The 16,995-nt window shown below is 40.3% G+C and overlaps 1 protein-coding gene across 8 annotated transcripts in view; it reads left to right on the top strand.

Moving 5' to 3' along the window:
* Positions 1-16,995, top strand: part of PHC3 (polyhomeotic homolog 3) — a 78,305-nt gene that overhangs the window by 55,716 nt on the left and 5,594 nt on the right. For 7 of the 8 annotated variants that reach the window (XM_075547016.1, XM_075547015.1, XM_075547013.1 and 4 more), the window contains 4 exons: positions 37-196; positions 7,697-7,811; positions 15,040-15,172; positions 15,264-15,495. In XM_075547016.1, the coding sequence (XP_075403131.1) occupies positions 37-196; positions 7,697-7,811; positions 15,040-15,172; positions 15,264-15,495 (640 nt within the window). Of the gene's footprint in view, positions 1-36; positions 197-7,696; positions 7,812-15,039; positions 15,173-15,263; positions 15,496-16,995 lie in introns of those variants that run through there. The other variant, XM_075547017.1, reaches the window with a different exon arrangement.

Genomic DNA, 16,995 nt, shown 5'->3' with positions numbered 1-16,995 from the left:
TTAAACTTTTAATTTTCTTCTCTCTTCCCTTTAAAGGTGAGTCGTTCATCTTTACTAATAGAACAGCCCGTGAAGAAAAGACCTCTTTTGGATAGTCAGGTGATAAATTCAGTGTGCGCTCAGCCAGAGCTACAGAACAACACAAAGCATGCGGACAATTCATCTGACACGGAGATGGAAGACATGATTGCTGAGGGTGTGTGGTTTTCACGTCAGATACCTTTCAGTTAAGCTGACTGCCCCTTTTAGTGTTTGAGCAGCGACTTGGAGTTTTAGCCTACACAGATTTTTTCATTTGTATTTTTTTTACTGTTTTAGTCTAATATTTTGTATAATTTGCCCCAAACAACAGGAAAGCAGGTTTACCTAGTGAAGTTCATTTTTTGATCTCTTGCTTACTGCTTCCATGAGCAGTGATTGTGGATCCAAGCAAGGCAAAGTCCTTGACAACTGAGCCTTCTCTCCATTTTTCATGATGTCGGGTCAATTTGTGAGGACTTGATCTTCTTCACAGTGAGTTGTAATCCACAATGAAAGCAGCATCCTTTGATCTTCATCAGCAAGAGCTTCAAGCCCTCCTCACTTTCAGCAAGCAAGGTTGTGTCATCTGAATCCTTAAGGTTGTTAGTAAGCCTTCTTCCAATCCTGGTGGTACAATTCTATCAATGTACTGCTGTAACCATTGCTGGATGAACTTCAGCAAAATTTTACTTGCATATGTATCAATGATATTGTTCTGTAGTTGAGAATTCTCTTGGGTCATCTTTCTTTGGAGTGGGTATAAATAAAGATCATTTCCAGTCCATTGGCCAAGTAGCTGTCTTACAGTTTTCCTGGCACAGCTGAGTAAGTGCTCCTGGGGCTTCATTAGCTTGTTGAAATATTTCAGTAGGTGTACCATCAATTCCTAGACCCTTGTTTTGGGCTGATGTTTGCAGTGCAGCTTGAACTTTTTCCTTCAGTACCATTGGTTCTTGCTCATATGCTACCTCTTGAAAAGGTGGAATGCGGACTAGTTCTTTTGGGTAAAGTGACTGTATTCTTTCCATCTTCTTGTTGCTTGATACATCATTCAATATTTTGCCTATAGAATCTTTCAATATTACAACTTGAGGCTTAACTTTTTTCTTGAGTTCTTTCAGTTTACGATATGCTGATCATGTTCTTCCTTTTTGGCTTTCTAACTCTAGATCTTTGCCCATTCTATTAAAACATTTTACTTTGTCTTTTCAAGCTGCCCTTTAACATGTTCTATTCAGGTCTTTGTTTTCATCATGTGTTCTATTTGCTTTAGCTACTCTAGGATTTCAGAGTCTTTTCTGACACCCACTTGGATCTTTTCTTTCTTTCCTGTCTTTTTAATGACCTTTTGCTTTCGTCATGAATGATGTTCTTGATGTCCTCCCACAGCTCATCAGGTCTTCTGCAATTAGTGTTCAATGTGTTAAATATGTTCTTGAGATGTTCTCAAAATTCAGGTGGAATAGACTCAAGGTCACATTTTGACTCTCACAGACTTGTTTCAATTTTCTTCAGCTTTAGCCTGAATGTGCGTATGAACAATTGGTGGTCTGTTCCATAGTTGGCCCCTGGCCTGGTTTTAGCTGCTGACACTGAGGTTTTCCAGCATCTCTTCCACAGATGTAGTCAATTTGATTTCTCTGTATGCCACCTGGAGAAGTCCATTTTGAGTTGTGCAAAGGTATCTGCTCTGAACACGTAGCTGGTTTTCCAGAATTCTATCCTGTGATCTCCAGCTTCTCATTTCTATTTTCAAGTCCATATTTTCCAATTGTTCTTTTCTCTTTGTTTCCAACTTTTGTATTCCAATCGATAATAATTATCATTGCATCTTGGTTGCATATTTGATCAACTTCTGATGATGTTGGCAGAATTCTTTAAGTTCTTCATCACTAGCTTTTGTGATTGGTCCATAAATTTGAATAATATTATATTGATTGGATTTCCTTGAAAACAGACAGATACAATCCTATCACAGACAGCTTTATCTTTCAAGATTGATTTTGAAATGTTCTTCCTCTTGTCTGTGTTATTCCTGGAATAGTAAATCACATTTTTTAATGAAAGTGGCCAATATCAGTCCATTTCAGCTCACGAATTTATAAGATATTGATCTTTATGTGTTCTATTTCTTTTTTGACAACTTCCAATTTTCCTAAATCCATACTTCTTCACACATTCCAGGTTGTGATCATTTGCAGCTTTTTTGCAGCTGTTTCTCCTTACCTTGTTATGTGCCCCGTCGGCAATGGAAAATTCTAGAGTTTCCACTTTCACAGGCTTTACCCCACTCACGGCACCTTGGTCGACTCCACCCCAGGAAAGTAGCTCCTTTTCAGTCACATTTTGAATGCCCTCTGACCTGAGGTGCTCATCCTCGGGCATACCACCAACAATGTTCTGTCTCTACTCATTAGGCCTTGAATAGCTGATAAGGTTTTGAAGGTATGCATAAGGTTTTCATCAGTTACTTCGCTGAAGTGGGTAGCTGATTCCTTTTTCATAGTCCGTCTTAGTCTGGAAGCTCTGCTGAAAACTGTTCACTTATTATTATTTTTAATCATTTTATTAGGGGCTCATACCATATTCAATTGTGTAAAGCCACACCTGGACATTCATTGTCCTCATCATTCTCAGAACATTTACTCTCCACTTAAGCCCCTGGCATCAGCTCCTCATTTTCCCCTCCCTCCTCGCCTCCACCCTCCCTCATGAACCCTTGATAATTTATAAATTATTATTTTGTCATATTTTGCACTGTCTGATACCTCCCCTCACCCACCCTTCTGCTGTCCGTTCCCCAGGGAGCAGGTTACATGTAGAGCCTTGTAATCGGTTCCCCCTTTCCAACTCACCCTCCCAGTATAAACTGTTCACTTATAGTGACCCTGCTGGCATTTGAAATGCCAATGACCTCGCTTCCAGCTTCACAGCAACACACAGGCCACCACAGTGTGACAAACTGAGAGACCAATGGTATTGCTGAGTGAGAATTTCATTTAAAGAGTTCCTGGTGGTGCAGTGATTAAGCAGTCCGCTATCTGAAACCTACCCGCCCCTTAAAAGGAGAAAAATGAGACCGTTTGCATCTGTGAAGGTTTACAATCTTAGGAAATATATGGTGCAGGTCTATCTTGTCCTACAGGGTTGTAATGAGTCAGAATGGTTGGCATTAAAAACATATATTTAGTATAGGTTCTATAGTAGTGCATTAATTAACAATTAAGTCATAATCCTTCGGTATATTTCATCTAAAATGAACTTTTTGACAAATCCTTACTAAGCATGTATTGTCTGCCTGTATTTTGCTAAATTAAGCAAAATAGGCATTTGGTAAGGCAAATAGATATTTATTGCCTCTGTTCACATTTTTCATAACTCTTTAAAGGAATATACATCTATCATTGTAAACTGTCACAAGGTTTTAATTACTCGCCATTCACTAATTGAATAGTAGAGTATGATAGTGTGAACTTTGAGTTTTACTGTTTCTACTGAGTTCACTTTAATATTAATATTTACAGGAATGTTGACCGTGAGAATTTTCAATTGCGCATACAAGCTGAATTGAATCACGAGTCTGTGTTCCAGCAGACTCGGCATTAGCACCGATTCTAGCAGTAGTTTGCTGCCGCACTTGCTTCATCCATGCATTTCGGCGCTCCTGCCTTCTCTCAGTCTTTCTCTCTAGTGTTTTTAAGTCTGTAGCCCTTGTTTCACTTCTCCACTGTGTACGTCACTGTGCATCTCTCCAAACACGTGTGTTTTCTTAACATAACTGAAATGTTATCTCACATATAACAATACTAACTCCATACTCAGATTTCCCATGATCTTTTTAAAATGCCCCTTTATAGGTATTTGGTTCTTAAGATCCAATCAAGGTCTATATTTTACCTCTTGTTATTATTAAGTAAATCTTATTTAATCCCTGAATGCTTGCTTTTAGTTTCAAATACTAATTTATCTGAGAAATGTTTTTATTTGAAATGAAAATGTACAAGCATTCTTTTTTTTCTTGCTTATATCTATAGTATTTGTGGAATTGAAAATTCTAGGCTTAAAAGTGGTTGTAATATGCCACCTGGTGCTCACACAGGGGCAGGACATGGAATAGAAAGCTGCTAAGAAGTTTCCTGGGATATATCATGATTGGCAAAAACTGCCATAGAGTTGATTCCAACTTAGAGGAGAGAGTAGAACTGCCCCTTTGGGTTTCCCAAACTATAACCCACAGAGCCGCTGGTGGTTTCAAAGCATAATCCATGACGTCACCGGAGTTCCTTATATATCATGATACTCAAAGCTATAATAGTTATATGTAGCAAGCTAAGAACTATTTTATAGAAGTATAAGATAGAGCTCCGTCCCCTGAAAGAGCTTTTAATTTCTTGTGGAATTAGAGAATTTCCATAGTAAAAAGATTAACTAAGGAGCGGTAACTAAGTTAATTATACAGACAGATGGTTTTAGAACTTTAAAACTGGCCGAGACTTCCCAATTGGTTGGCATGTGCTTTACCCCGAGTCGTGGGCAATAAAGCGTAGATTTAAAGCAACAGGAACATTGTTGGCTGGAGTGCCATGCGTGAGCATACAAAGGCTAGCTGATCTGTTAGGCTTCAATCTCTTAGAAGAAATAAAGTCTTTTTATCTTTTTATTGCGAATTAGGTGGAGGATTGCAGAAGCACCAATTTTCCATTGAACAATTCATAAATATTTTGTTTCATGTAATTGATTGCAATTCCCACAAGGTAACACCATCTAGCCTGTTTCCTCCTTACATTTCTAGCTTCCATTCTTCCTTCTTTCCTGACCCTTCTGAACTTTGTCCTAGAGTAAACGCTGCCCTTGCGACCCCAAATCCCTGATTATTGTAATATGTGTAGGGACCTGCATCGTATTACTGTTGCCCCATGGATCTGTTTATTGTTTGGCTGAAAATTGAGCCATAGAAATGAGTTCATTTCAGACCCTGAAAGGTGATTAAGGACCATAGACTCAGGAGTTTCAACAGTTTCTTTATGTGACCAGTAGGATAGTTTTGTGTTTTTAAGTGGGTTTTAAAAATGTTTTGCTCTATATTTTCCTCCCATTCTATCCACTCCCTGTCAAGGTCCTTTCCAGAGCACTTGGTGTAGTGGTAGCCAGGCACCATCTCATTCTTCTGACCTCACAGACAGTCTGTTAGTCCGTTGGACTAATTATTTCCATGCATCTTCAAGTTTCTTCACTCTTTTGTGTGGACACAGAGAGAGACCAATAGTTGTACTTCAGATGGCAACTCACAAACTTTTAAGACCCCAGCTGCTGCTCACCAGAGTAGGATGCAAAACATTGTCTTTTGGGACTATGCTCTGCTCATTGGCCGTGACGTCCCCTGTGTCTGTGGTCCACCAGATCCAGGGACTCATTCCTTTAAGGTGCTTGGTTATATCTAACAAGTATTCATAGCTTTGCTCCCTAGATGCTTCATACTACATTCATGTATATATTTTCAGCAAAGAGAACTTCAAATGTACAAATATGCTCTGTCATACTTATGTATATTCATTGGTGTACTCCTCCCCTCCCTCTCACTCCTATCATCTTTATGAGAAATTCAGCAGATGCTGAATTTCCTTAGAAAGTATGTGCTTGGCCTCTCTGTCATCAACAAGAACAATTCTTTGTCCTTCATGAAGCCTCATAACCTCCATATGTTGCACAGTGCTGTACTAACTAATAAAACCTTTGTAACAAAATGCTTAGTGTAGCCTAGACGTGGAGCTGGAGGAGTGGACTCTTTAGGGCTGAATTGGTAGCGGTGTTGGAGTGAGAGGGAGGGTCTGTGTCAGGCTGAGACTTTGGCTTTTCACGATCAGGGGTATGACAGTACTTCTGGGAGTCAGGACATCGGGTCCCACGGCTGTGTTGGCCGATGTCTGACTCGGTTGGTATAGGGAGCCTGGTATAAGTCCTCTTTCACTCAAGGGAAGGGGCTTTTGTCATTTTACTTGGTGAGACGATTCCGAGTACTTTCCATCTGTGCCCCTGTCTTCTTGTTAACCTGCCTTGTTGGAGGAGTGGTTTTGTTACATACACTTCATATGATTTGGCATGGGAGTTATGCTGATGTAAGAAAGTGACAAAATAGAGTTGTTTAAAGAATGTGACAGCGTTCGCGTAAGTAGTCCTTGAGCACTTGTTTTAGGTCCTAGCACTCGTTCAGTTCTTGTGTGGAAAGGGAACTGTCACTTGCTTCTGACCGCTACCCACTGCCCACCCGTTGACCTTCACTGCAGCTCATTAGAAAGGCATGGTCAACCTTACCGGACCCGTGAGAAAGCTCAGTCACGAAGATGAAGCCACTTGCTTTTTGGTGACTGCTGAGGAGCACTGAGGATTATATAGCACTTAGGATGGAGGTTTCTTCCTAGGACCTGACGAAAGTAATGGATGTGGATTTAGAGGAAAGATATTTGAACACGGAACACCCTGAAAGGGACGTCAGGGAATGCAAATTACAAAGCTACAAGTGATTTTTAACATTAGTCAGTCCAAAGTAATTTTTGTTGTAATAGAACTAAAAAGGACTTTTGTACTTAACCATATGTTGCCGCTGCTAGGTGCCAGGGAGTGGATTCTGTCTCACAGTGACTCACTCTTCAAAGCCCAGCTTTATCCTCTCTGTTCCTGCTGTGTTGGAGCCCCGCGTTGCAGACCTGCTTATTAATTCTGTGTGTTCCGTGGGTTGTAACTCGGAACCCCGCTGCCATCAAGCCCATTCCAACTGCTAGCTACACTCCAGATTACCGGTGTGGGTTTCTAAGACACTAACTCTTTGCTAGTAGAAAGCCTTGTCTTTCTACCTTGAAGCCACTGGTAGTTTTGAACTGTTGATCTTGTGGTGAGCAGCCCAAGCATAACCACAACCTGATCAGGACTCCAGTCCATGGAATATAATTAGGTACATACATATATGTATATCTTCCACCGCATAAGCACATATATGTTTACATATACATGCATTGTACATTATGTGCTATATCTATCTCTCTAAAACCAAACTCCAAAAACTCACTGCCACCGAGTCAATTCTGACTCAGAGACCAGGTTGGAACCGCCCCTGTGGGTTTCCAAGACTGCAAATCTTTACAGGGGCAGAAGCCCTGGTCTTTCTCCCAGAGAGCAGCTGTGGGTTTGAACAGTTGATTCTGCAGTTAGGAGCCCGACAGAATTAGAAACATATCTTCATATATTCATGGGATATAGTATGTAAAGATACATTTAATCAATATTTGATATGTGCCTCTAAAGCCAGACTGTCAGAATCTCTTTGAAGTCATCCTCATTCCCTGCCATATACATCCAACCCCCAGAGCCCGCACTCTACGAGTATTTGAAAGTGTCTCTGGAGGGTAGTGGCTGTGCCTTACTCAGCTTCATTCCTCTCTCATCGTGATTGCACATTTATTTATATGGACAGTTTTTATGTGCAGAGGCAGGGAAAGATACAGGGATTTGGTGGAGTTGGTTGTTACATGGAGGTGAACCGGACCAGAGTAGTTATGAATTGAAAAGTTAAAGAGCCAGTTGGTGTGAACCAGCATATCTAACCAAACTAGCGACTAAAAGAAGACTTGTTACAATTAAAACTTTGGATCTTTCCCCCTTTGCTTCCTTCCTTTTTTAGAGACGTTAGAAGAAATGGACAGTGAGTTGCTCAAGTGTGAATTCTGTGGGAAGATGGGATATGCGAGTGAATTTCTGCGGTCAAAACGATTCTGCACTATGTCATGTGCCAAAAGGTATTTCTGTTCTTTTGAATTTCATATTGTACAAGCCCACAACCGCTGCAGTGAGGTGGAAAGCTCATCTAGCCGAGGTTGTGACCATAATCTAGAGGAGTCATGTAAACGAGACATCATCTCGAGAACTTGTTTATTAAATTTGCTCTGTGAAAATTCCTTACGCCCAGCACAATGAGTTTTACAGTATCATCTAATATCGAAGTAGAAGTCTTCTGATGGGCAGTGTTTAGACATATCCCACTTGTGAAAAGATTGGGTATTATAAAATATTAGTCTTTAAGGTATCCAAACCGTGATTTATTTTAATTAATCATTTTTTGCACTGCTGTAACAAATAGGGGCCCTTGGTGGCACAGTGGCTAAAGCGCTTTGATGCTAAAGATGGGGTAATACAAATCCAGCAGCTGGTCCGTAAAGAAAAATGTGACTGTGTCTCTCTGTGAGAACGCTAGCCTTGGAAACTGTGGGCAGCAGTTCTTGTCTGTCTCATAGGCCCTATGATTGGGAGTAGACTTGACGGCAGTGGGTTTTAGGTTGGTAGTTGTTTTTTCCTTAACTAATACTGCTATGAGTGGATGTATTTTAAAGAACAGGATTCTGTGCATCTCAGTTTTCGAGGCTAAGAGTCCAGTTTCAGGATGTTGACAGGTTTAGATTCTCTCTCTCTCTCTCTCTCTCTCTCTCTCTCTCTCTCTCTCTCTGCTCAAGGGCAGACTCTTGTTCCTCTCTGCTCCTGTGGCTCTGAGCTGAGCATTCGTCGTCTGTTCATGGGCTTCTCTTCCATGACATCTCTCTTCCCCCATTTATGTCTCTCTGTGTGCTACTGTTTTCATAAGCCATCACCCAGATGCCATTAGGTTTAGGACCCACTTTACTTTGGTATAATATCATTAACATAACCAACTCTCTATTTCTTTACCATGTCATATAAATAGGTACAGGGGCTAGACCTTTAACATAACTTTGAGGTGGGGTGGGGCATAATTCACGGAATTATTTTGTTTTACAAGTGTTGCTTGAACTATTAGGTTTTTAAGTGGGATAGCTTTGGCAATAAATCCCCCTACACTGATTTTAGTAGACAGTAAAATGCATCTTTTTAAAATCAGTATTTTTAATAGTATCATATATACTCAAGTATATGCCGACCCGAATATCAGCAGAGGCACCTGATTTTACCACAAAAACGACATTAAAAATGTGCTGAAAACCTCGGCTTATACACACACGAGTATACACGGTATTTATTATAGATGAATAAGAGAGTTCACTGGTGCTGTTGTGTAAGCATTGGACTGCTAATCAGAAAGTCAGTGGTTCAAACTCACCAACTGCTCTGCAGGAGCTAGTTGGGAGTCTCTGCTCCTGTAAAGAGTTGCAGCCTTGCGAACTCTATATAGAGTTGCCATGAGTCAGAATTGACTTGATGGCAGTGGGCTTGGGATTATAGATAAAAAATAGTACTCCTTGGTGATTCAAACGAGTAATGCAATTGGCTGTTAACCAGGCCCACCAGAGGTGTCTTGGAGCAAAGGCGTGGCACTCTACTTCTGAAATATCTGCCGTTGAAAATCTGAAGGAACACGGTTCTGCACTGACACACAGTGGGTTGCCGTGAGTCAGAATCAACTCCACAGCAACTAGTAAAATTAGAGACTGATAGTATAAATAACAAAATAAATGTTTGGCCTCTTCATTAATTTTATAATTTCCAAGTTTAGTTTTCATTGAAAAAACCTACTCTGATTTTTTTAATGATAAGACCTAATTATATAACTATTTATTTATCACTAATTTTGAAGTATTCATACAGGTTGATTGTTTTGAAATTTGCTCTGTGCTAAAAAAGAAAAAAAAAGATGATTCCCTGAAAGAATTTAAGATCTTGATTGTACATTTTTAGGGAATATCTTGCTTGAACATTTTATTTGGATGGATTCCACTAAACTTTGTAAAACATAAATTATGTAAGTAATAGTATTACCTCCGAAAACGGGTTCATTGGTTTCTCGGTAGTCAAGCTGCCATTCTCATGGTCTTTCCTGGTTTGAGTGGCTCTACCTCAAAGTGATGAAAACTTCTGAGTTGAAGCGACTTCAAAAAATCCAATGAAAAATGGATTTAAAACATAAAAATCCCATGAACTTTAGGGAGCATGCTTATATTTTAAGCATTTAATTATTTGAAAATACTTCACACTTAACATTGAATTCTTACCTGTAGTCACCTTCTCATGGTAATTTTTCTTGCAGTAACACTAGGTAGAAACACAGAATTTGGTTCTAGGAGCAGAGTGTTGTTCTAACAAATACCTGTAGTGTAGAAGAGGTTTTGGAGGAATTTCAGTGTGCTTAGATAGTCTTAAAGGAATTGTTGGTTGAATTATGAGTGTTGGGTCATCTGGTGAGACCTCAGTGTGAAATGAAGCATCTTCATTTACCTCTCAGGCGAGTTTTTCTAGAGGGGTGTTGTTTCTGTTGTCATTGTTGGCTGCGTGGCAGTTCCCGCTCTGGTGACCCTCTGTGCAACACAGGACGGTCCTGTGCCACCCTTACTGTTCTTCTGTGTGAGCCTGTTGGTATAGCCGTGTGTCAATCCATCTTATTGAGGGCCTTCCTCTTTTTCACTATCCTTCCACTTCACCAAGCATGATGTCCTTCTGCAGGGACTGGTCTCTTCTGACAACATGTCTAAAGTACGGGAGATGAACTTCCGTCATCCTTGCCTCTGGAGCAATCTGCTTCTACTTCCAAGACAGATTTGTTTGTTCTTTAAGCCTGAGCCTGTGACAGTTCCCTGTCATGGCACTGCTGCAACTGTTGTTGCGTGATGGTCAGCAAGGCTTTACTTGTGTGTAATACCAGTGATACTGTTCTATAATGTGTGCATTCTGTTGGGCCGTCTTTCTTTGGAATGGGTAAAGATAGAGATTGCCGTGTTAGTTGACCAAGGAGTTGTCTTCCAGATTTTGGGTCACAGAGTGAGTGCTTCTGGTGCTTCATCAGCTTGTTGAACTATTTCAGTGGGTATTCCACCCACTCCTGGAGGTTTGCTTTTGGTTACTGTTTTCAGTCCAGTTTGGACTTCTTTCTTCAGTACCATTGGCTCTTGATCACATGTTATCTCTTGAAATGGTTCACTATTCTTTTTGGTACAGTGACTGTATATTTTTTCTATCTTTTTTGTTGTTGTTGGAATACTTCCTACATCGTTGAATGTTTTGCCCATAGAATCTTTCAGAGTTAAAAGTCTAGGTTTGAATTTTTCTTTAGTTCTTTCCTTTTCAAACACATTGAGCGTGCTCTTCCTTTTTGGTTTTCTACTTGTCATTTTTGCACATTATAATACCTTATCTTGTCTCCTCCAAATTCCCCCTCTGGGATCCCAATAATCTCTCCAACCTTCTGCTTACCTCTGTACCTTGAAATGAACTGGCCCAGCAGATCCCCGTGCCATTCGTTATGATTGGAAGTTGCTCTCTTCGTTCCATACAGTAGTATTCATTAGCTTCAGTTTTGCTTAAAAGTCTGGTGGAAAGATCAGCTATTTGAGTTAGCTGGTCTTTACATAACATTTTGCCATCCATTGAGCTGACAGCTTGCTGAGACCAAGATAATGGTTTAAAATTTAAAAAGCAGAACCGTGTGAGATCCTGGCTTCAGTAGTTATTGTATCAGTGGTCGTTCTATGGTCTTCTTCCACCGGTTTCTGGACTTCAGACAGTTTCTCTATTCGTCAAAGTTGACATTCCTTGAGGTCTTCCCCATCTTTCTTAAAACACTAGATCCATATAAAAATTGTTATTTTTTGTGGGTCAGCATTTCCATAAAATTGCTGCAAAGCTTTAATGAGTTTGGAGTAGTTTTGTTATAATTGTGTTAACAGACCTGGTCATAAAATAATTTTATTCCCATGGAACAAAATACCTTGTTTTTAAGGCACCATAAAGAAACTAAGGCAAGTGTATTACTGAGAGAACTTGTCTGCAGCCATCCATTCATTGATCACAGAGACACATTTAAACACACATTATCAATAAAAAGTTAAAACAAAACAACAAATAACAGATATTTGTTAGAATAAACCAAAAATTCTGGTTCTGCTGTATGTATAGACCAGACTAGCAATAGCAGTCTGGACTCCCCTCATATTGTATCTGGCTGCCTTTGTACTACAGTAGTGGTCTTGCAGTGCTGGTGAAAGAATCCATGTGGCCCACAAAGCCTACAATCTTGACTAATGTGGATCCTTAAAAATGTTTGAGCCCTCATTCTAGGGGTTTACAAAAATCCAAGGAGCCCTGGTTGGCATAGTGGCTACCAGTGGCCTGCTAGCTGCAGGATCAGCAATTCGAAACCACCAGCCAATCTAAGGGAGAAACCTGGGGCTTTCTACTCCCATAATGAGCTAGAAGTCCTTCCATTTATTTAAGAGTTCAACCGGTACAAGTCAACAATTCATGTATTGCAGTTCATAGCTGGCCTGATATGACTGTTCAAATTAATGACACTGTCAATGCATAGTGGGTTACACATTGGACTGCTAACGACAAGGTCAGCAGTTTGAAACCACCAGGCAGCTCTGCAGGCAGGCTCCCTCACAGAGGTAGTTCTACCCTGCTTTATAGAGTCACTATGACTATGAGTCAGCATTACCTGCTGGCGGTGGAAGGGATGCCCCAGGGGGTGATTGGTAATGATCTCTGACATGAAATGACAATGATGCCTCTAAGGTGAACCAGAGACACATCTAAACCATAGATGCATGAGTGGATTTGAGATTGGCACTTAATTCTAGCCCCAGTCTAAGATCAATTGGTTCTTATTACATGGCCCTCTTGAGGATCACCTTTATAGAGATCACTGAACGTATGATTATGGTAGCTGGTGAAGAAAGTAGATGGTGCCCAGCTATCAGAAGAATTAGCATTTGGGGTCTGTGTTAGTCCGCGTTGACTAGAGAAACAAATCCATAGAAACTCATATGTGTATAAGAAAATTTTATATAAAGGGTAATTGTACATTAAGAAAGCATCCCAACCCAGTCCAGTCCAAGCCCATGAGTCTGATATTAGCCCATATGTCAGATACCAGTCTATAAAGTCCTCTGCAGACTCATGAAACACATGCAATGACGCCTAATGCAGGACGATCACAGGCCAGTGAGTAGAAAGTTTCGCTCCAGTGGTGTGGTAAGCATCTCAGTGGATCTCCACATGGCTTCTCCAGGTCCAGGGTTCTGGCTGCATCAGGGTTGGTCCATGTGACTTCTCCTCAGGGATGTCTCACAGGGCGTCAGTCTTCTCAGTAGAGCGTCTCCAATGGGAGTGAGAAGATGCCTCCTGCCTCCTAGGAGGAAAATCCAGAGTTCCCAGAATTCTCAGGAGAAAGGCCATACCCACACATTGGTTATATCTTGATTGACAGGCCAGATTCCACCCCTTCACTCATAATCCTCTCAAATTGACACCAGATTATGTAACTACCACCGGGTCTTAAAGGCTTGTTTTCAGATAAGCAGCCATCAAAGTGAGGCATGAACTAAGTCCACGTGAAAGAAGCATACCACCCTGAGTTACCCAAAGCTTGTAAATAATGTCATACAAATCTAAGGGAGGGAATTGTATCAGAGCCTAAATGGTGAATCTTTGGTCTGCAGAAGGCGGTGGATGACAGTGGAAGTCCAAAATCCACATGAAGTAAGCCTCTGGCAAATCCCTCCCTTCGTAGTTGACGGGTGTGAGTAAGCCTAGGGATCTGCCCCTGTGAATGAGGCTGCAAATTAAAGGGAGAAAAAGTGAAGGGGAAATACACACAGGTTAACCCTGGTGAGCCCCTCTGTCCATGGACCAGGGATGGGAGCAGCCTTGCTGTGCTGCAGAGCGCATTGCAAACCGGATTGCTGCCGGTGCAGTTAGGTGAACACTAGCCCCCTGCCATTTGACCTCCCTCATGAGTCATTACGTTTTTTTCTAGTTTCTGATATTTTCTGTCTTTTCAATTGAGTCTTTTCTCTTTTAGTTTGCTAGTTGTTGTTTAAAAAACAACAACCGTGTTTTTGCATATGAAATTCAGGATAGACAAATTTACAGAGATAGTAACTGGATTAATGGTTCCTTAGGTATGGTTGGGGGGGTTGAGGGAATTGGGAAACTAATAACAAAGAGTTACAAGAATGAAGAAAATGTTTCAAAATGGATGGTGGTGATGCTTGCACAGTTCTTGATGTGATTGAATTATTGAATTGTATAATATAGAAATTCTATGCCAATGAAACTTAGGGGCAGTTCTACCCTGCCTTACTGGGTTGCTATGAGCTGACATCAACTCTGTTCTAGTGGTTGGGAACCCTATAAATGGTATAGAACTCTTTAAAATGTTTATCATGCTTTATAAGATTCTCTGTCCATGACCCACACCCACACCCTCCCTCCCTCCCTCCCTCCCTGCCTGCCTGACATTGCAAAAAAAAAAGAAAAGATTCTCTGTCCACAACCACTAGGCAATCTGTTTTGATAAAATGAAAATAACCATTTAGCCAATTTTGAAGAACTGTAGAATTATGTACTTCTGAACTTTTTGAATAGTGAGAGCAATGAATCCCTAGTGCAACTTGGTAGTCTCCTCTTTCAATTTTCACTTTGAGATAATATTTTCACTTTCAATAATACTTGAAAAATATTTTACTAGTTATTTGAGATTTTCCTCTCCTTACTATTCTATCCATTTTCATTAATCTTTTCAGAAATGATCACTTAAGAAATGATCTCTTTGAGTATACATATTTAGTACAAAACTTATTTCTCCTGGGACTAGGGTTATTTTGCTGCTATACTTTGCATAAAAACTCCCACTACCAAAGAAAATGTTCTAGAACTGACTGCACAACTCATTTTTAAAAGAACTCTTTAATACGACTTAACTGTGGAAGTGTATGATGTGTGAACCATATGTCAATAAAACTATTTAAAAATAAAAAAGACTTAATTGGGGAAAGCATCAATACCTTGGTAAGGGCAGTCAGTACTGGGTTAAGATACGATATGCACAGGGGCCATGGTTTTACCATCAGCATAAGTAAATCCATTGAACACTTTGGCTTCTTTTAAGAGCTATTGACGTCCCTACTGAATATGTAGCAGAGTTGCAATTTAAAGTCATAATTGAATATTAAATGCCATGTTCCATGTACCATTTAATGTTTTTTTCTTACTTGAAATTTTTAGGTACAATGTTAGCTGTTCTAAAAAATTTGCACTTAGTCGTTGGAATCGTAAGCCTGATAATCAAAGTCTTGGGCATCGTGGCCGTCGTCCGAGTGGCCCTGATGGGGCAGCAAGAGAGCATCTCCTTAGGCAGGTCTGTAGAAACCTTGTTTCAATATACAATACCCTTTTCAGAAATGCAAGGAAAGTGCAATGCTGTATTTTACTTGTACTACATTTTCCAGCTTCCAATTACTTATCCATCTGCAGAAGAAGACTTGGCTTCTCATGAAGATTCTGTGCCATCTGCTATGACAACTCGTTTGCGCAGGCAGAGCGAGCGGGAACGAGAGCGTGAGCTTCGGGACGGGAGGATCCGGAAAATGCCAGAGAACAGTGACTTGCTGCCCGTCGCACAAACAGAGCCATCCATATGGACCATTGATGATGTCTGGGCCTTCATCCATTCGCTGCCTGGTATGTAGTTCACCGCCTCAGCCTAGTGTTTGTCTTGTGCACTCACACACAGGAATGATGCTAGATCAGCCCGCACCTGTTGCCCAAAAGGATGAGGAACGTGCTGTATCTATTTTAGTCAAATGGCCTTTGCTATTGAAATGTGATCTGTTTCCTCTTGCTTATTCCCTCAGCACAACTGGGTATTTTTTCATACCCCCCAAGTCGATAAAAACTGACTAGTCCTGCTTCCACTGTGACAGCTCAGCCGTGAAGATATTAAAGGTGCTCTCTCCTCTTCAGTCTGATTTCTCTCGGAGGTCAGTAGAGAGACGGAATCAGACACTTCCTTCTGGTCTTCGATTTTCCTATTCTAGCTCCTCCTGGTTTCCGAATTTAACTTTTAAAAAATGAACTGAGAGACTTTTTTTAAATAAACATTTTTGAAAGCTAATGCAGACCTTCTAGGCTAGGATAAAATTTTGATATTCTTTTTTAAAATCAAGCTGGTTCTTTTTAAAGAAGCTGCATTCTGGATTCCTTGCTATAAGTAAACATCAAGGGCACTTTTGAAGTTTTACCTTTTTAAGTCGTAGTGGAAAATTCAGTTATGAGACTGTTGCAGTAGTGGAGTAACTGTGTTTTCCTGCGCTTAGTTCTCTTTTTGGTAGTCTTTCCAACAACCTAGGTCTTCACCTTCTATTTTTTCTCAATGCAAGAATTGTCTTCCACGCTCCCTGTTTCTGAAGGGCTGGCTGTTTGAGACAGCTGTACCTTTGCTTACCCACAGTTCTGTGTATGAAGATAATGTATATTTTTAAGTTGGCAAATCTTATCAAACACTTTGACCTTATGAATAGGAAAAACAAGATGATTTTATTGTTGTGCTTTAACACTTCTTCTATTTTGTTTTATTGTGAATCATACCATTTCTCTTGACACAGCTTTTCAGAAGAATTCATCTAATTTGGATTTGTTTACCAGACATACTGAACGTAACCTAGCTGTTGTCGCTAGTCAATCTTTCTGTGAAGGTGACCAAAGTCCCAAAGCAAACTGGCAGTGAATGTTCTGCGACAGTGGAGAGAATATTCCAGAGGAATCACTGCTTTAGAGAGCCGTGTCAGCTGTTTGCCTTTAGGGATGTGCTCTTGTCTGTTTATTCATAGCTTGTTTTAAAATGCTAAATAGGTTTTTTCTGGTCCTTTTGAAAGAATGATAAGGACATGTTTTAAAGGGGCATACATTTTTCATGGGGAAGGCATTTAAGCACATGTCTAAGAAGACATAGGGTTTAAATAGCTATCAAACCATGTGGATTTAGAATCTGCTTTAAAACTCATGTGTTAAGAGGATGGCGAGTCTTCGCTGGTTGTGGTTTTAATATTTAATAAAATAACAAAAGTTGACTTTGAGGTTGGTGCCTGCCTCTTGAGAATCAACAATGAATTTCTACCGTCACCTGTGGCTGGGCTTTGATTCTGGCAGTTTCTAAAACAGCGTGAATCTTCCAAATGGACA

Source organism: Tenrec ecaudatus, chromosome 4, assembly GCF_050624435.1.
Source record: "Tenrec ecaudatus isolate mTenEca1 chromosome 4, mTenEca1.hap1, whole genome shotgun sequence".
Lineage (NCBI taxonomy): Eukaryota > Metazoa > Chordata > Mammalia > Afrosoricida > Tenrecidae > Tenrec > Tenrec ecaudatus.
The sequence above is the reverse complement of the archived record's forward strand: the minus strand, read 5'-3'. Positions and strand labels throughout refer to the sequence as shown.